The sequence below is a fragment of the Danio rerio genome, chromosome 3, assembly GCF_049306965.1.
Source record: "Danio rerio strain Tuebingen ecotype United States chromosome 3, GRCz12tu, whole genome shotgun sequence".
In the NCBI taxonomy this organism is placed as follows: Eukaryota; Metazoa; Chordata; class Actinopteri; order Cypriniformes; family Danionidae; genus Danio; species Danio rerio.
In genome coordinates this window covers 62,480,001-62,497,931 of record NC_133178.1, presented here as the reverse complement: position 1 = coordinate 62,497,931, position 17,931 = coordinate 62,480,001, and the positions used below count along the sequence as shown (strand labels likewise).

At 38.1% G+C, this 17,931-nt stretch overlaps 1 protein-coding gene across 3 annotated transcripts in view; it reads right to left on the bottom strand.

The window, feature by feature from the left end:
* Positions 1–742: 742 nt before the first annotated feature.
* Positions 743–17,931, bottom strand: part of mosmoa (modulator of smoothened a) — a 65,853-nt gene continuing 48,664 nt past the window's right edge. Inside the window, exons 3-4 of one of the 3 annotated variants that reach the window (XR_012401284.1) lie at positions 2,039–4,810; positions 743–1,906 (exon numbers count right to left, since the gene is read on the bottom strand). Coding sequence is in view for 1 of the 3 variants with exons in the window: in XM_003198185.7 (XP_003198233.1) it covers positions 4,626–4,810 (185 nt within the window). In the remaining 2 variants the exon portion in view is untranslated. Of the gene's footprint in view, positions 4,811–17,931 lie in introns of all 3 variants that reach the window. The other 2 variants (XR_012401283.1, XM_003198185.7) reach the window with 2 other exon arrangements.

The window sequence follows — 17,931 nt, the reverse complement described above, 5'->3', positions numbered from 1 at the left end:
TTGCGGCTGAAAATGCATTGACTGTGTTAAACGTGCTGGATAGGTTGGCGGTTTATACCACTGTGGCGACCACTGATGAATAAAGGGACTAAGCCAAAAAGACAATGAATGAATTCATAAATGTACTCATCTAATTAGTTAGTGGGTAAATATTTATTATTTTTACTTGTGAATTTACAAATTGTTTTGAATTTACAAATTGGATTTTGTAATTGTGAATTGTGCTGGGCATGTTTGAGCTTTATCTTTGCCAACATATTATTTTTGAGACTTATCTAATTGCATAAATTATCATTTCAGCAATAATTATTAGTCCATCTCTTCAACCTCACAGCCTCTTTTCTTATGTGAGAACCATGAAAAAGGCAGAAGACCCCCCTCACAGCATGACATTTCATTAAATTACACAGATTAATATTATAAATACTTTTAAATTCAGCAAACTTCTAAAATGTGCCTCCAAAAATAGGCTCTCATTAATTTTTACAGAATTAATTTAAACTGGTGGCTGAGCAAGGGAATCATTTTAGGGGTGAAACGGGGTAACAGGCTGACAATTTTTTTTTTGTGATTGCAAATTTAACTACTAGTTGCTAGGCAACCTGTGCTTCCACAAATGACCCCCCACACAAAATTAGCCACACAGACTCTACATACATGCAAAGTTTGATGAATTTGAACAGAAACACCAGCAGTAGTTAGTCTAATGAAGAGAAGCTCAGCTGAAGTCAAGCGCCAGACCTTCTTTTATGCCTTTTATTGTATACAGTGAGATACTGAAACAAAGAGTAGCAGAGAAAACTTGCCGGTACATGAATCCGTTAACAGTAACTGTGCACAAGGACTGCTAACATCCTTTCATAGATAATACTGTTACTCATACGTTTTCCTTCCCTTTTAAAAATCATAAATAACAGCGTTCCATATGCACCTATTAGTCCATTTTATGATGGGTTTCCAAAGCAGGAGCAGTCTTAAACACGGATACGATGTCGTCCACCATTTTTTTCCCTCACAGTTTGCTTTACTTTAAGTCCCAGTTACGCCAAAACCAATTGGATTGATTGCAAATAGGAGATTTTCATATAAACATTTGATCAACTCAAGAGTGTTTATCTTTATTTGCGAGAATTATCTAAAATTTGAATAGATATATTTGATCTGCTTGCCAACTCTATAGCCAATATGAATGTTTTCATGAAAAGTGCGGCATTTCAAAGCATTAACAAGTCAATTTAGTGAAGAACGCAAAGGTGACGGTGAGCATGACCTTTCATTAACGGAATTAACAAACACAAGAAACAAGAGGAGATCTTATGAAGAAATCAACAACTTGTGGGCAAAACGTAACCTTCACATCAGACATCCATCATAAATAATTCTGATTTCAATTCACTAGAACGCTTGCTTTCCCAAAAAAAAAAAAAAAAAAAGAGAGGAACGAAAATTGGGTTGAAAACTCGGAAGAATGCGATGTCATCCACTATTTTTTTCTCACAGTTTACTTTACTTGAAGACCCAGTTTTGCAAAACCCAATCAGACCTATCGCAAGTGGGAGATTTTCATATAAACATTTGATCAACCCAAGAGTGTTTATCTTTATTTGCGAGAATTAAAATGTTAATAATTATATTTGATCTGCTTGCTATCTCTATGGCAAATATGAATGTTTTTATGAAAAGTGCGGCATTTCAAAGCATTAACAAGGTCAATTTAGTGAAGAACGCAAAGGCGTCTGTTAGCATGACCTTTCTTTAACGGTATAAACAAACGAAAATTAAACACGCACACAAAACAAGAGGAGATCATATGAAGAAATCAACAACTTGTGGGCGAAACGTAACCTTCACATCAGACATCCATCATAAGTAATTCTGATTTCAATCCACTGGAACAGAACGTTTGCTCCCCCCCCCCCCCAAAAAACCGAACAAAAATCGGGTTGAAAATTGGGCGCAGTCTTCAACACAGCAGCAATGTCGTTCACCATTTTTTTCTCATAGTTGGCTTTACTTTAAGTCCTAGTTTTGCCAAAACCAATTGGATTGATTGCAAGTAGGAGATTTTCATAAACATTCGATCAACCCAAGAGATTGTTTTGTTTTTCAAGAATTATTTAAAATTTGAACAAATAAATTTGACCTTCTTGTCATCCCTATAACGAATATGAAAAGTGCGGTATTTCTAAGCAATAACAAGGTCAATTTAGTGAAGAACGCAAAGGCGTCTGTGAGCATGACCTTTCATTAACGGAATAAACAAACGGAAATCAAAAAAACACACAAAACAAGAGGAGATCATATGAAGAAAGCAACAACTTGAGGGGGAAATGTAACCTTCACATCACACATCCATCATTAATAATTCTGATTACATTCCGCTGGAACGCTTGCTTTCCCAAACAAAACGAGGAACAAAAATTGGGTTGAAAATTGGGCGCAGTCTTTAGCACAGATGGGATGTCGTCCACCATTTTTTCCTCACAGTTTGCTTTACTTTAAGTCCCAGTTTTGACAAAACCAATTGGACCGATCGTAAGTGGGAGATTTTCATATAAACAATTTGATCAATCCAAGAGTGTTTATCTTTGTTTACAAAAATTATCTTAAATTTGAATAAGTATATTTGATCTGCTTGCCATCCCTATAGCAAATATGAATGTTTTCATGAAAAGTGCGGTTTTTCTAAGCATTAACAAGGTCAATTTAGTGAAGAACGCAAAGGCGACTATGAGCATGACCTTTCATCAACGGAATAAACAAACTGAAATCAAACACACACAAAACAAAGAGGAGATCATATGAAGAAAGCAACAACTTGAGGGCGAAATGTAACCTTCACATCACACATCCATCATTAATAATTCTGATTCAATGGAACGCTAGCTTTCCCAAACAAAAACAAGGAAAGAAAAGTTGGTGCAGTCTTTAACACGGATGCAATGTCGTCCACCACTTTTTGCTCATAGTTCGCTTCACTTTCAGTCCTAGTTTTGCCAAAACGATTGGATTGATCTCAAGTGGAAGATTTTCATATAAACATTCGATCAACCTAAGGGTGTTTACCTTTGTTTATGAGAATTATGTAAAATGTCAATTAATGTATCTGATGTGCTTGCCATCCCTATGGCGAATATGAATGTTATCAGGAAAAGTGCGGCATTTCAAAGCACTAAAAAAGTCAATTTAGTTAAGAACGCAAAGGCGATCTCTCTTTAACGGAATTAACAAACACACAGGAAACAAGAGGAAATCTTATGAAGAAAACAACTTGTGGGCAAAACGTAACCTTCACATCACACATCCATCATAAATAATTCTGATTTCAATTCACTCAAACAGAACGCTTGTTTCCCCCCCTCAAAAAAAAAATACGAGGAACGAAATGTGGGCTGATGTAACACAAACACAATCTTGAGCTCCTTTTATTCAGTGTCAGATAAATAATCCGCCATGATCGCAGCATTTCAACGAAACGTCCGTGATCACAACACAAACTTTACAGGGCGCACCTTTTCATCTTGGTTAGGGGAAATTTAGTTAAAATAATGAGGTAAGGAGGTCTATTTTTGTACATCTGTAGTGCTTCACCTACTGAAATGGCTAAACCGCACGCAGTGCTCCCTAAAACTCAACTCATGCCCTAGCATTCAAACAACAACAAAAACAAAAACAGCTTTATGGCACATTAGCAAATTAAAGTAAAGGGCTCTGCAAATTCAGAGATCAAAACAAGGAGATGATAACGTCACATCCGCCCATGACTGAACCCAAACACAGCCCATCCTCATGTGAGGGTAGGTTCATTTGGTTTGTCAAATACAGAGACGAATCCGTCAATATCTGAGCGTGTAACAGTGAGGCACAGGGTCCTGACCGGCAGTCCTGGAGCATTTGCCTTGGGTAGCAGGCCAACAACCAAAACAATGTTCCTAATACTGTTCCCTTTTTCCTTTGTAACAGTGCAGTATCTCAGCCAGCACTCGGGCTGATGGAGAGAATGAGAAGAGTCCTGTTGTGACCCTAGTGAATGAGCCGAACACCATTGCCCCCATTCTCCACCACAATCCCGTAGTTCCTCTCCAGAAAGGCAGGGGGCGCATGTGAGAAACTGCAGGCTTTTTTTCCTTTGTAACAGTGGAGTATCTCGGCCAGCACTCGGGCTGATAGAGAGAATGAGAGGAGTCCTGTTGTGACCCCAGTGAATGGGTCGAACACCATTGCCCGCATTCTCCACCACAATCCTGTAGTTCCTCTCTGTAAAGGCAGGGGGCGCATGTGAGAAACTGCGGGATGTAAAAAAACACAAACAAACAGAAGATAATGCAACAATACTCCAAGGTAAAGTAGTACTGGAAGCAGCCACTGCTGTAGACGCACTCGGTCCTTTCCAACATGCGCGTATCATCGCCTCGATCCTTAAGGTTGAAACTTAAAAAGACAGCACAGGTTTAAGAAAGCACAGGGTGGGACGCACTCTCTCGCCTGTAGTGCGTGCAGCGATCGTCTTTTCAGTTTTTGCAGTATAATGAGATATTTCCGTGTAACACCACCCCCTGTCGATGAGTGCCGTTTGCGTCCGCTTGGCTTGGATCACCCCAGCTGTCCCTGCTAGGAACGTCCTCTCAGCCAGGAAGACACACTTTCCCGGCAAACAAGAGCCCCACTATTGTGAAGAAGATGGAGAGCACGAACAGTACATAAGAGGAGCCCACCACCGTGTTGTTGGGTAATTTGTATGGCTGTCCTCCTACTTCATTGATGTAGAATCCTATGGGGAATATAAGGGCGGCCATACAGAACAGGATCACTGGAGGAGAGAAAGAAACAAGTGTCATTATCAAGGCGATAAGAGGAACACAGATACACAATTGTATTGAAAATCATTTGAGATGAGATGATTAGCAAGAAAAGAGCAGCAGTAATAACAGGGGTTATACTATTGGCCAAACAGTAGCCCCTTTTACAAAGTGATACCTATAAATGTCTAAAAAATTACCAGGTAAATTAAAGAAAGCATTGCTCACACAGGCAAGGACATTTCAAGGACCGTTCACAGATCCAATCCAAAATACCAATGAATTCTGACATCATTAACCTGAAATAAACTCTAAATGGTCGTGCTTTGATTTGTAAACATTTCAAGAGTTCACACTTAGATAATGCTCATCTATGATAGCAGGTTGCTGTCCCGGGAGAAAACCCTGAGCTCGAGATAGATGGCCCCAAGGTTCCCGCCTGGTCAATGAGCATTAGGAGGGATACGAGATCAACTGAGTGCCCCAGTTTGTACTTTGGTTATTATGGTGGTGCTGATTGATTCAATGTGAATGTGTTAAGTACTTGTGTCTGTTATTACGCTTTATTTATGTGCATGTTTTTAGACTGTTAAACTGGAGGACCCGAGGAAAACCCACACAAACACGGGGAGAACATACAAACTTCGTGCAGAGAGTGCTGACTGGCTCGATTAGAACTTGGAACTGTGACCCTCTTGCTGCGAGGCTAGCCACTGAGCCAGCATGTTGTCTGATCATGGAAAGAGGAGGAGGGAGAAGGGAAGGATGAGGGGCGGGGGGTTCCAAAAACGAAGATATTAAATGAAGTTTAGGCAGGATATTTGTAGTAGTTTTAGAATGATCTGATAGGCTAGCTAATGATTAGCGATAAGGATCAGTTATAGTCGATCATATCACATGCTCCTCTCGAAATTAGTTGGGAAACTAAAAGGGAGTCATGTGGTTAAGGGTTTCATTTTTATTTAAAATTTTGATCACTTTATTTTGATGGTCCATTTGTTGAATTTAAGTTACATTGCATCTACATGCCAACTGATTCTCATTGAATCATAAGTAGACTATTAGGTTAGGGTTAAAGTTAGGCTTAGTGTAAGTAGACATGTACTTGCAAAGTTTCTTATAGTCAGTGAAATGTCTGTTGAAGGAGCAATGTCAACAGATATTAAGCAGAGAGTCTACTAATACTCAAGTGGACCATCAAAATAGTGTGTTACCAAAGTTTTAGCGTTCATGTAGCTGCTTTTGACCAAGAGACAGACCAAATAACTATAGGGAAAAAATAAATAAATAAAAGTAATCGCCACCATCCGAAGTCAGAGGCGCTAACCTCTGTAATGCACTTCTATCTGGGCTTCCTTCTAAACTTCTCGATAAACTCCAACTGGTTCAGAACCATGCAGCTCGTGTCATCTCTAGAACTTCATCTCACGAGCATGTCACACCACTTCTTTATCAGCTACACTAGCTTCCGATAAAGCTTCAGATTGATTTTAAAATACTACTACTCGCTTTCAAAGCTCTTGCTCCACATCGATTCCAGATCTTTTAGCTCCGCGGCTTCGTGACTATGGAACTCGCTTCTCCCTGATCTAAAGAGCAGTGATAGTCTTCACACTTTTAAATCTCGTGTCAAGAGCCATCTTTTTAAGCCGGGTTTCTTTTGACTATCTTTTATCATTTTATACTCACGATGTGTTTGTAATTGCAACTCCTTACATGCATTTCAAATCTTGTTTGGCAACATTTTATAAATTGTTTTGATTTGTTCTGTTATGACTGTTGATGCTTGTTGTAAGGCGACCTTGGGTGTCCAGAAAGGCGCTATTTACAAATAAAATGAATAATTATTTTTATTAACCGCAGCTAAAAACAGTTTTGCTTACACATTAGACAACATTACAAATATTAATCATATGAAGAAACACTTTCGCATATCGAGATCTATGGTCGAGATGTACATTAGAGTGTGTGCTGCAGCTTTTGCGTTTTTAAAACGAAAGTCTACTGGTGTTGTAGGCTACTCAAATCTGACTTACAGGATCGCTTTATGTACACGCACACCATGCAACTAAATGCAGAGTGTGCAGGTAATCTCACAACAGTTAATCAATAGCATTTTATTAATATATTTTTCCACAATTGAAACTAAGCAGGAACATAGAAATGTTATCAGACTAACAGGCAGCAGCTAAATGTGTCTGGAGAATCATTCAAAGGCGTTTATTTTCATAAACAGCGCTGAATGTTCTGATTGGCTGGAGTGGATATTTCACATAAGCAGATTTCATTCATTCCAGGCAATTTTCCTTCTGCGTTCACACAGCGCAGGATTCTGGCAAATGACCAGTGATGTTACCACTGCTCATTGCCAGAACGAATTAATCGAAATTTTCACATAGGGCTGTTAATTTTTCAGTAAAGTCTGTATGTAGGAAAAGTGCTAGTAACATACACAGAATTGGACATTTAGGAAAAGCTGTTCAATAGTTTTTACCATTTTATACCAAGAGGGAGCACCCAAAAACACAGGGGGTGTTTACAGATTACACTATTAACTGTCAACATTGACCACTATATGGATTAACCAAAGGGATGAGCAAACTTGGTCCTGGAGGGTTGGTGTCCTGCAGAGTTTCGCTCCAATACTAATCAAGCACACCTGAATATGCTAATCAGTGTCTTCAAGATCACTTGAAAGCTTGATTAGGGTTGGAGCTAAACTCTGCAGGAGATCAGCCCTCCACGATGGAGTTTGCCCAGTCCCTGTATAACCCTGTACAGATTATTTCTAGTCTTATTACATTAGCAGTAGAGCTGCACGATTCTAGCTAAAATGAGAATTGCTTAATGCTTAAAATAAAGATTACGATTTTCTCACGATTCTGTATATGTAAAATAAAGTTATAGTAAAAACAAACGGTCACACTTTATAATAAGGTTCATTAGTTAATGTTACTTAATGCATTTACTAACATGAACAAACAATGAACAATACATTTACCACAGTATTTGTTTATGTTAGTAACCATTAGTTAATGAAAATCATTGTGAGTTCATGTTAACTTAGTGCATTAACTAATGTTAACAAGCATGAGTTTGGATGTTAATTATGCATTAGTAAATGTTCAATTATGATTAATAAATGCTGTACAAGTGTTGTTCATGATTAGATCATGTTAGTAAATGCATTAACTAATGAACCTTATTGTAAAGTGTTACCAAACAAACATGTTTTATTATATGTAGGTCTACTGGTTTTTATAAATAATTCTATTCTACTTATAATAATTCTGATGTTGAATTATTATGTTTGAGATATATGCTTGCAATCTGTCATATTAGACAAAATTATTCACTGGTAAAATCAGACATTTGCCATTATCAAATTATATTCAACAATATATAGGCTAGAGTTGTTATATTGACATTGTAAACATTTATTTTCATGCACAACTGTGGGTTCGCTATAAAAGAAAAAACATATCAAATGCTTGCCGTAATCATAACTCTAAAATGCGATATGATCATTTAAATGAAGTGCACACTTTCGGTTTCATTCTGACTTCTAAGTGCTTGTTCATTCTTCGCACGGCTCCCAAACGATCACTCTGTGCAACAAACTGAATATTATTTACTTACTATTACTTAATATTATTATTTAATATTAATATTATGAACTGTATTACCTGTTACTTGCAACATATGGAGGTTCTGTTCACTAAAGACGCGAGCCCTCTCTGTGATATCAGCTCACGGTCAGCACGTCATGTGTGATTTCCCGGCCACGAAAACATCATTATATGAAGACAAAAATGACATTTTTAGGTGACTTATACCTTATAAATACAGTATGTGACCCTTTCAACATCATTTGGAGGCGTCAATGTCGCTGATCAATGTGTGTGAAACTCGTGCATCCGCCTTTTCTTCTCTCCTGAACTTGAAAATATGCTTGACAGAATCGTAGAAATGCTGGATTAAGATCGTCTAGGGCAGGGGTTCCCAAACTTTTCAGCCCGCGACCCCCAAAATAACAATGCCAGTGACTCGCGACCCCCAATATCCTCTGAGGTGGTTATAAATACAGAAACCTTGCATGCAATGACGCAGACACACCAATTAAATTTGTGTCAGTGCTTTAAATGTGCCAGAAAGTATAACCTGATGCTATAAAATCAAAATGCATCTGCCTTTAATATAATGTAATTACCCCAGGGGTCGCAATCCAATAGAACTAGTAACTATAAGCTACTATAGTAACTATATAGTATATAGTAACTATAAACGACTATTTTTATTTTCAGTATAGTTATGGATAAAATATGTTAATTCTTATGGTTTAATAAAAATAAATAGATTTTTGGAAATCACCAGGCGACCCTCTTTCATTGCCCCGCGACCCCTCGGGGGGTCCCGACCCCCACATTGAGAACCACTGGTCTAGGGGGTCGAATCGAGATCGCGATCTTTTAACGATTAATTGTGCAGCTCTAATAAGCGGTCACTGATTTAACCTTTAGTAGTAAATATTAAGAGTTACAAATGTAGCCGGATTTATTAGCCCCCCCGAGTTAATAGCTCCCCTGTTTATTTTTTCCCCAATTTCTGTTTACCAGAGAGAAGATTTCTTCAACACATTCCTTAACATGATAGTTTTAATAACTCATTTCTAATAAGTAATTTATTTTATCTTTGCCATGATAGCAGTGAATAATATTTTACTAGATATTTTTCTATATCATATAATCTCAACCAATGCACACGGTCTGAGCCGAATGGACCCAGGTCCAACATGAGACCTAAAAATGTAGGACACCTAAACCCGTTTTCACTAAAACCCACAGAGACAAACATTAAGACAAAACACTATATGCTAATTAGATAAGATGTTATGAGTTTCCAGCGTCAAGCATATTCGTCTTCTCCCAATGAAGGTGAATCTGCAGCTGGATGTGTAGTGTTGAGGACAAATCTGACAACTTGGTTTACAACTGAACAAGTTAATCCTTTCCTTTAACATTACATTTATGTGTTCGGCAGATATGTAATCCCAGGATATGCTAATGCCTGGGTAAACAATACATCTTCTTGATATCAATGAGTTTTATAAACAATCCTAGATCCTCATGAGACACTGTACGGTGGTAAAGCAGCCTTCAAGCGCTCACGGAAATTCACTTAAGTGCTTTAGCACAGGATTCATGCAACACAGCAGGTTTATTCCAGAACTAATCTTATAAAAAGCCAAAATATATTTTTGGTATGAACAGAATAAAGCCGCAGCATCCCTTTTGTTGACAACCATATAAAAATTCAGCACACAAGATAATCAGCTTGCCTTGATCCTGGATTTTCAGTTAAATGGATGCTAATATAACAGAATATACACCTCAAATGGTTATTCAAACATGTAAGCATGCTCTACTTTAACAAATACACATTCACGGCCACCAACTCCAGTAGTAAGACCCGAGAGACCTTGAGTTAACATTATTTGCATTTTTCAGAGTCAGAGTTATCGACTGGACAAAGCAGTGCGTGACCGCTTTACATAAATATCTCTAGCGTATTCATATTTTGCAGATAAGCATCATACTGAATGGATTTTTGAGCTGGTGTATAACAGCACAACTGGAGCAGTGTCTTCCTCACTGCATCCTCCACCACTATTTGACATTTGATACCCTTAAATGATTGTTTATATTCTGAGGCTGTCCACAGAACTTGAATATGAGGCATGTGATTGGCTGTTGGTTGCTAAGAAACTAGCCATAAGCGTTAAAATATAGCAAACACTGCACATCTGTCTTTATATATACTTGAACTATAAGATTTAAAGAGGATCTATTTTGCCTGTTTACAAATAGTAAAATAAGTCTTTGATGTCCCTAGAGTGTGTGTGTGTGTCGTTTCAGCTCAAAATACCACACAAATAAAGTTTTATAACTCTGAATTTGCCCCTTTTAGGCTTTGATCTTAATTGTGCTGTTTTGGTGACTGTCGCTTTAAATTCAAATGAGATTGTACTCTTTTCGAAAGAAGGCGGAGCTATAAGTGCCTGTGTGTCAGCATAGCAGCAGATTCAAAACAGGACTAACGTTATCATTTGTGCATCTCAAAACTCCCCATTTATAATCCTCTTAGTCGCTGACAATCTTCTGATTGTATGTTGTGAAAACTAATAGTGGATGGCTGCTTCTCACTCAGGGCTGTCTATGCTAATTTTCTCCTCTCATGACATGTACAACGGGAACAGGTAAATCAAATGGTTTCTGGTTCTATAAAGTGGGTTTATAAAAAATACAATCAATAATATTTTACCATAAGAAGCTGGTTACAGTGCATCCAGAAAGTATTCATAGCGTTTCACTTTTTCCACATTTGTTGTTGTTACAGCCTTATTCCAGAATGGATTAAATTAATTTATTTCATCAACATCCTAAACACAATACCCCATAATGACAATGTGAAAAAAGAGTTTTTGAAATTGTTGCAAATTTATTCAAAATAAAATACCTGAAAATCACATGTGCATCAGTGTTCACAGCCTTTGCTCAATGCTTTGTTGATGCACCTTTGGAAGCGATTACAGCCTCAAGTCTTTTTGAATATGATGCCACAAGGTTGGCACACTGGTTTTTGAGAATTTTTGCCCATTCCTCTGTTCAGTACCTCTCAAGCTCTATCAGGTTGGATGAGAAGGGACAATGTACAGCCATTTTCAGATCTCTCCAGAGATGTTCAATAGAATTTAGGTCTGGGCTCTAGCTGGGCCACTCAAGAACATTCACTGAGTTGTTGTGAAGCCACTCCACTGATATTTTGGAAGTGTGCTTTGGGTCATTGTCCTGCTGAAAGATGAACTGTTGCCCCAATCTCCGGTCAAGAGCACTCTGAAGCAGGTTTTCATTCAGGATGTCTCTGTACATTGCTGTGTTCATCTTTCCCTCTATCCTGAAACATAAAACATCCCCACAGCATGATGCTGCCACCACCATGCTTCACTGTAGGGATGCTATTAACCTGGTGATGAGCGGTGCCTGCTTTTCCCCAAATGTAATGCCAGGTATTCACTCCAAAGAGTTCAATTTGAGTCTCATCAGAGCAGAGATTTAGTTTCTTATGGTCTGAGAGTCCTTCAGATGCCTTTTGGCAAATTCCAGGTGGGGAGTGTCTTCCGTCTGGCCACTCTACAATACAGGCCTGATTGGTGGATTGCTGCACAGATGGTTGTCCTTCTGTAAGGTTTTCCTCTCTCCACAGAAAAACGCTGGAGCCCAGACAGAATGACCATCGGGTTATTGATCACCTCTCTGACTAAGGCCATTCTCCACCGATCACTCAGCTTAGATGGCCGGCCAGCTCTAGGAAGAGTCCTGGTGGTTCCAAAAATCTTCCACTTATGGATGATGGAGACCACTGTGCTCATTGGAACTTTCAGAGCAGTAGACATTCAGCCGGTTAAATTTATTTTGTATGGTGAAAGCAAAATTCTCCCACAAGAGTGATTATAGCGCCTCCCGATGGTAAATGCGGTAATGCTCATGGCAGCTATTATTTGATAGTTTGGTCATTTATTTCACAGATTTGGCAACTGTCAAACGTCATCAGGGAAACGGTTTGAATTTCCGTTTAGTAAAAAAAAACATTAGTGTGCCATTTGGGACGACACTACATACATTTACATTTAGTCATTTAGCAGACGCTTTTATCCAAAGCGACTTACAAATGAGGACGAGGAAGCAATTTACACAACTATAAGAGCAACAATGAATAAGTGCTGTAAGCAAGTTTCAGGTATGTTAAGTGTAAGCAGCAAAACATTAGTATTTTTATTTATTTAGTTTTTTTTGTTTGTAATACAGTAAGTGGTAGAACCAGAGAGGTAATTGCAAATTAGAAAGGAAAAAAGGATGCTAAATAGTTGACTAAATAGTTGAGTATTACTCATGTATTACTTGTGTATTACATGAGTAATACATGTACTATGCTGTTGAGTGTGTAAGTGCATAAGTACATAGTGTATGAGTGTATGAGCTATAATGCCGATCCGATACGCATCTCGATACAAAGAATACGATCCGATATATTAGCGATACATTTGTGACATATTGCGACGCAACACGATACGATTCACACCCATATCACGATACGATGCGATATTTCAGCACTAACTAATTAGATCAAGTTTATGAGATGATGTGAAAGAGGATGCTGTGCCATTGAATGAGTTTGATTATTTATAAACCAAGCAAAACCAAGACTTTTTTTTTACAAACTGGCTCTTCTCTCAGAGCCAGAGTGTCAGTTTACAGTAGAGGGCCATTTTAGAACATATAGCACATATTATTTAAGTATTTTCAAGATAAACAGAATGTATAAGTGCAATATATATTAAAAAAATATGTATATATTTGCACTCTTTCAACATAAATAAATTTAGCATTGCACAACAAGAATTGTGATTTAACTTTTCAACTATGAAAACAAGTTTTACAAAGATATATTTTGCCACTGATTATTCAAAACTTAAGGTCGTGAACTAGCAGTGTTATGCTGCTTTGAAACATCACTGTCACTGTAAACAACAGGCTAATAAAAATATAACAAACCAGCAATCTTCTTGCTGTGAGGTGGTCAAACTACCCACTGTGCCACCGTGACACCCATTATTTTTATCATTATTATTATTAATATTATTATTATTATAATTAAATAAAAATTAACAGGAGGAGGTGTTTAAAACCTTCGTTCTCCGTGACATTAGGCTGAATATCTTTGCAGATGAACAATGCAATAGCATTCGTTATTAGCGTAGAGCGAGCAGAACTGTTGCGCATGGAAAAAAAAACATGCAATGCTTTTCTCACCACTTTTGGAGCTGGTTGAAGCAGTGTGAAAGCCGGGGATGCAGGAACACTGGAAGATGCTTTCACAACAACACCGTGGCGCCGCTTCAAGTTAGATTTCAGATTAGTCGTACTGCCCGCGTATTTTACAGATCCGCGGCACATTTTGCAAATTGCATCTGTCCTGTCATGTCGTCCATCCTTAAATCCATAATGTTGCTTGCCATACTTTAGATTTAAAACTCAGTGGGGAATAAAATGTTTGTTTTGCTTCTCGCGCTTTCTGAGGGCGCTCCACTAGCTTCATCCGCACACCTGATACACTGAGTTGTAGTGTGTGCACATCCGCAAATCCGTTGCTAAGGCTTACTTTATGTAGGTCGATTAAATTATGCGCCAAAAACAGGTTGACAACACTTTTTAATAAATAAAAAATACATTCTATATTAAAAATATAAGCTGTATCTCGGAAAAATCGACGCATCTCGCAAAAACCGATGCATCTCGATTTGCTTCCAAAATTTCATTCATCCTCTGCTGCTCAACCGATGCACTCGCATCGTGCACGCGCATGACCGCGTATCGATACATATCGGTTAATCTTCCCATCCCTAGTATGAGTGCATAGTGTGCCATTTGAGAAGCAGCTGCTGTCTCGGAGGTCTACAGACAATTCCTTTGGCTTGGTTTGTGCTTTGACATGCACCGTCAACCCTGGGACCTTATATAGACAGGTGTACGCCTTTTCAAATCATGTCCAATCAGCTGAATTTACCACAGGTGACTCCAATTAAGCTGCTGAAACATCTCTGGAATGATCAGTGGAAACAGAATGTACCTGAGCTCAATTTAGAGCTTCACAGCAAAGGCTCTAAATACTGATGCGCATGTGATTCTTCATTTTTTATTTATTTTTTTTTAAATAAATTTGCAACAATCTCAAAAACTCTTTTTTCACATAGTCATTATGGGGTATTGTGTTAAGAATTTTGAGGAAATAAATGAATTTAATTCATTTTGGAATAAGGCTGTAACAAAAACAAATGTGGAAAAAGTGAAGCGCTATCAATACTTTCCACAGTTTTAAGTTACAGCACTTAATTTACATTTGTAACATGATAAACACTGAAATTACTGATATAATCGAGCTTCATGGAAATCAGCCATCACCACTAATCATAAGCGCAGATCAAAGGGCTCTGTTGACAACAGCAAACACAGCAAAAGTCCACAGTGAACGATGAGCTTCTCAAACCTTCTGGCCTGTTTGAAGTGACCTGCACAGACTGACCAGAGCGCTGACACTCTGAAAGGCTTTTAGCCAGATAAAAACAGACAGCACTAATAGAAGCCTGAGTGCAGCCTCTGCTCAATCTTAGTGGCCATTAGCAGGATAATAGCATCTTTCAGCAGAAAGCAACGCTGCAATTAAACACAGCGGCCTTAAGAGAAGTGCACTGATCCGGCCGTGTCAGCATTAAACGTCTGCCTTTGCACTTTTATTGCATAAACCACTTTGGCTGGTCTGGGCTCTTAGACGCACACAAAAGAGCGGGTTAAAGAGATGAATGGGGCCAAGGCAGTGGACGAAAGGTTCCGGCCTCAGAGGAGTGTAAAAAAACAACAGCACGTCCTGCGGCGGTAAATGCCAGCTTATCACGCTGTTAAAAAAAAGAATAAGACGCTACATGAAAAGAGGAGAGGTGCTGTTTAGAGCACAATGAAGAAAAAATATATATAATAGTTGAATGGATGGAGCGAAAATAGAAACGGGTTGGAGCCGTGACACCAGAAGCACTCACGCTGCACGCAGAGCTGACCTAGTCTATTTCTGTCGGGCGCATTGATGGACACACAAATGCGTTTGGAAAGCTGTAATTTGGCCGTCTGCTTAATGATTCGTCACACGTGTATTTATAGTGTTCATTTGGAGTGATGTGATATGTGTTCTGGTAGACATTTCAGTCATTTATGAACTAATCTGTGAAAGATGAAGATTGGAAATTATGATTATGACCACATCATTTATGCCCCGAGGTAAACTGATATGAAGACTGTCATTAAACTATTTATTTACAAGTAAACACACACATAGAGATCACACATATACAGTATATACTAGGGATGTAACGGTATCAGAATTTCACGGTACGATAATACCTCGGTATGAATGGCACGGTACGAGATTTATTGAATAACTTACAGGAAAAACAAAACTAATGAAAAGACTCGAAAAAAGTGCCAAAAGTGTTTATTTACCTTAGCACTAAACATATCAATGACATACAAATAGCCATCTATCTGTAAGTTTCGAAACAGGAACTTCAATTTTTCAATTTAATAACAAAAAACTATTAAACCATATAAAACAAATAAAGTTCCAATTTAGTATTGTTGAAAACTCATCACATTCAACATTTAATCACTCACTCACTTAGATAGAGATGGGTTTTTTAAGGAAAATTATTATATAACTATAATTTGGTAAAAGCTGGGATCTCTGGGCATGTCCCCTGCAACTAGGGCTGGGCGATTTAGCAAAAAAAAAAATCTAGGTTTTTTATAAAGTTTGACCGATTCACAATTTCGTTTTTTTTTTTTAATAGTGTTACAAGTCTTCTCAAAACATTACAACAACATGACTGAAGTAACATTCTCTTTAAAAGTAACTTGAAAACCCATCTGGTTAAGGAACATTGTATTTTTAATGGCCATGTCATACAAAAATCGGTCAAGGTGTAAATAAATGTAAAACAAATTTACGAGTTAAATAGCGTTGCTAAAGATTTTAATAATAAATATTTGTGTAAATATTGCAGTTGCAGGAATACAGAGGCATTTTTGCAAGTTTTGCTGAGCCTAGGAAAGATTGGCTGTCAGCTCGGCTTTGGCTTTGTCTTCTGATTGAATGACAGGTTGTAAAGCTGCTGCCTTTTTCTTAAAAAGATACAGTGGAAGAAAAAGGACTGAACATGGAAACTGTAAAGCCTAATTTAACCCAATGTGTGAAGTTGTGGACATATAGTAGGAGCAAATACAAGCACCAGATGTGTCTAATATAAAATTATATATTTAATCTATTTTTCTTTTTCCCCCCTTTTAAATACTGATCATTTGATGCGCTTTACTCCACTCTCTATTATGCTGGCTGATCTGTCTGGTTTTCATATATGAAATATGAACTGCTTCATGAATCGTGGCTGGGCGGCGCCGGTGTGTGTCTAGAAACCTGTTTAGAATTCTAAAATCCATGGCGTGTTGCTGTGCGGCGCATCGCCGAGAGGTGCTTCTGGTGTGCTTCCTGCTTCATACAGAATGTGAACCCATGCGCATTGGTGCCATTATAATGTATTAAATATATATATTTTTAAAAATCGCGCTTTCTCGATTTCTTTCAAAATAAATCGTCTTAAAACGTAAATTCGAATTAATCGAAAAAAATATGAAAAATCGCACAGCCCTACCTGCAACAGAAAAAAACCCTCTTATTTGGGACTGAGGTTTCTGGGACAGAGAGATATGATTTAGCCAAGGTTGGCAGCATTGAGTAACGTTGTTCATTGTCTTTCCACCACTTGAGAGGACAAGCCATGAGTGAGATAGAGGTCTCTTTGCGGTGCAAGTCAATGTCTGCATCAATCTAACAAGTGTGCTGTGTTCTGCAGTCCCCATGAATGTTTTTAGTCGTATTCCCCAACTTATATTTCACCACAGTCTGGCAGTGCCAGCATACTGTTTTTGTCTTTGTCTGTCACCTTTTCTCCTTTTTCGTATCTTTTTAGAAAGAAACTGAAATGCTTTCACACGTCCAATTTAAAACTGCTTTAGGTTCCATCATTTCCAGCTCTTTTCCTTCCCCGCTACTAGCAACACACTCCATTTCACAATACTGGATCAAAGCAAAGCAAAGGATGATGGCCACGCCTAGGCTGATGGGAATTGTAGTTCCCGCTACCTCCCGTTCACTTCATTCGCCAAAGCAAACTTTTCTCAGAAATATAGTTTTATTGAGTCATGCGCCTACGGTAATATTGAAAAAAATTACTATTGCGGTATGACGGTATTTACAATATGGTTACATCCCTAGTATATATACTACCTGACAAAAGTCTTGTTGCCTATTTAAGTTTTAGAAACAACAAATGATAACCGGACTTCTAGTTGATCATTTGGTATCAGAAGTGGCTTATATGACAAAAGCCTCTAGATTATGATTACTTTACCTAAATAAAATGTGATCATGCCTTGCTTTTTATGAATTAATTAGGACAGTAAGGTCCGAC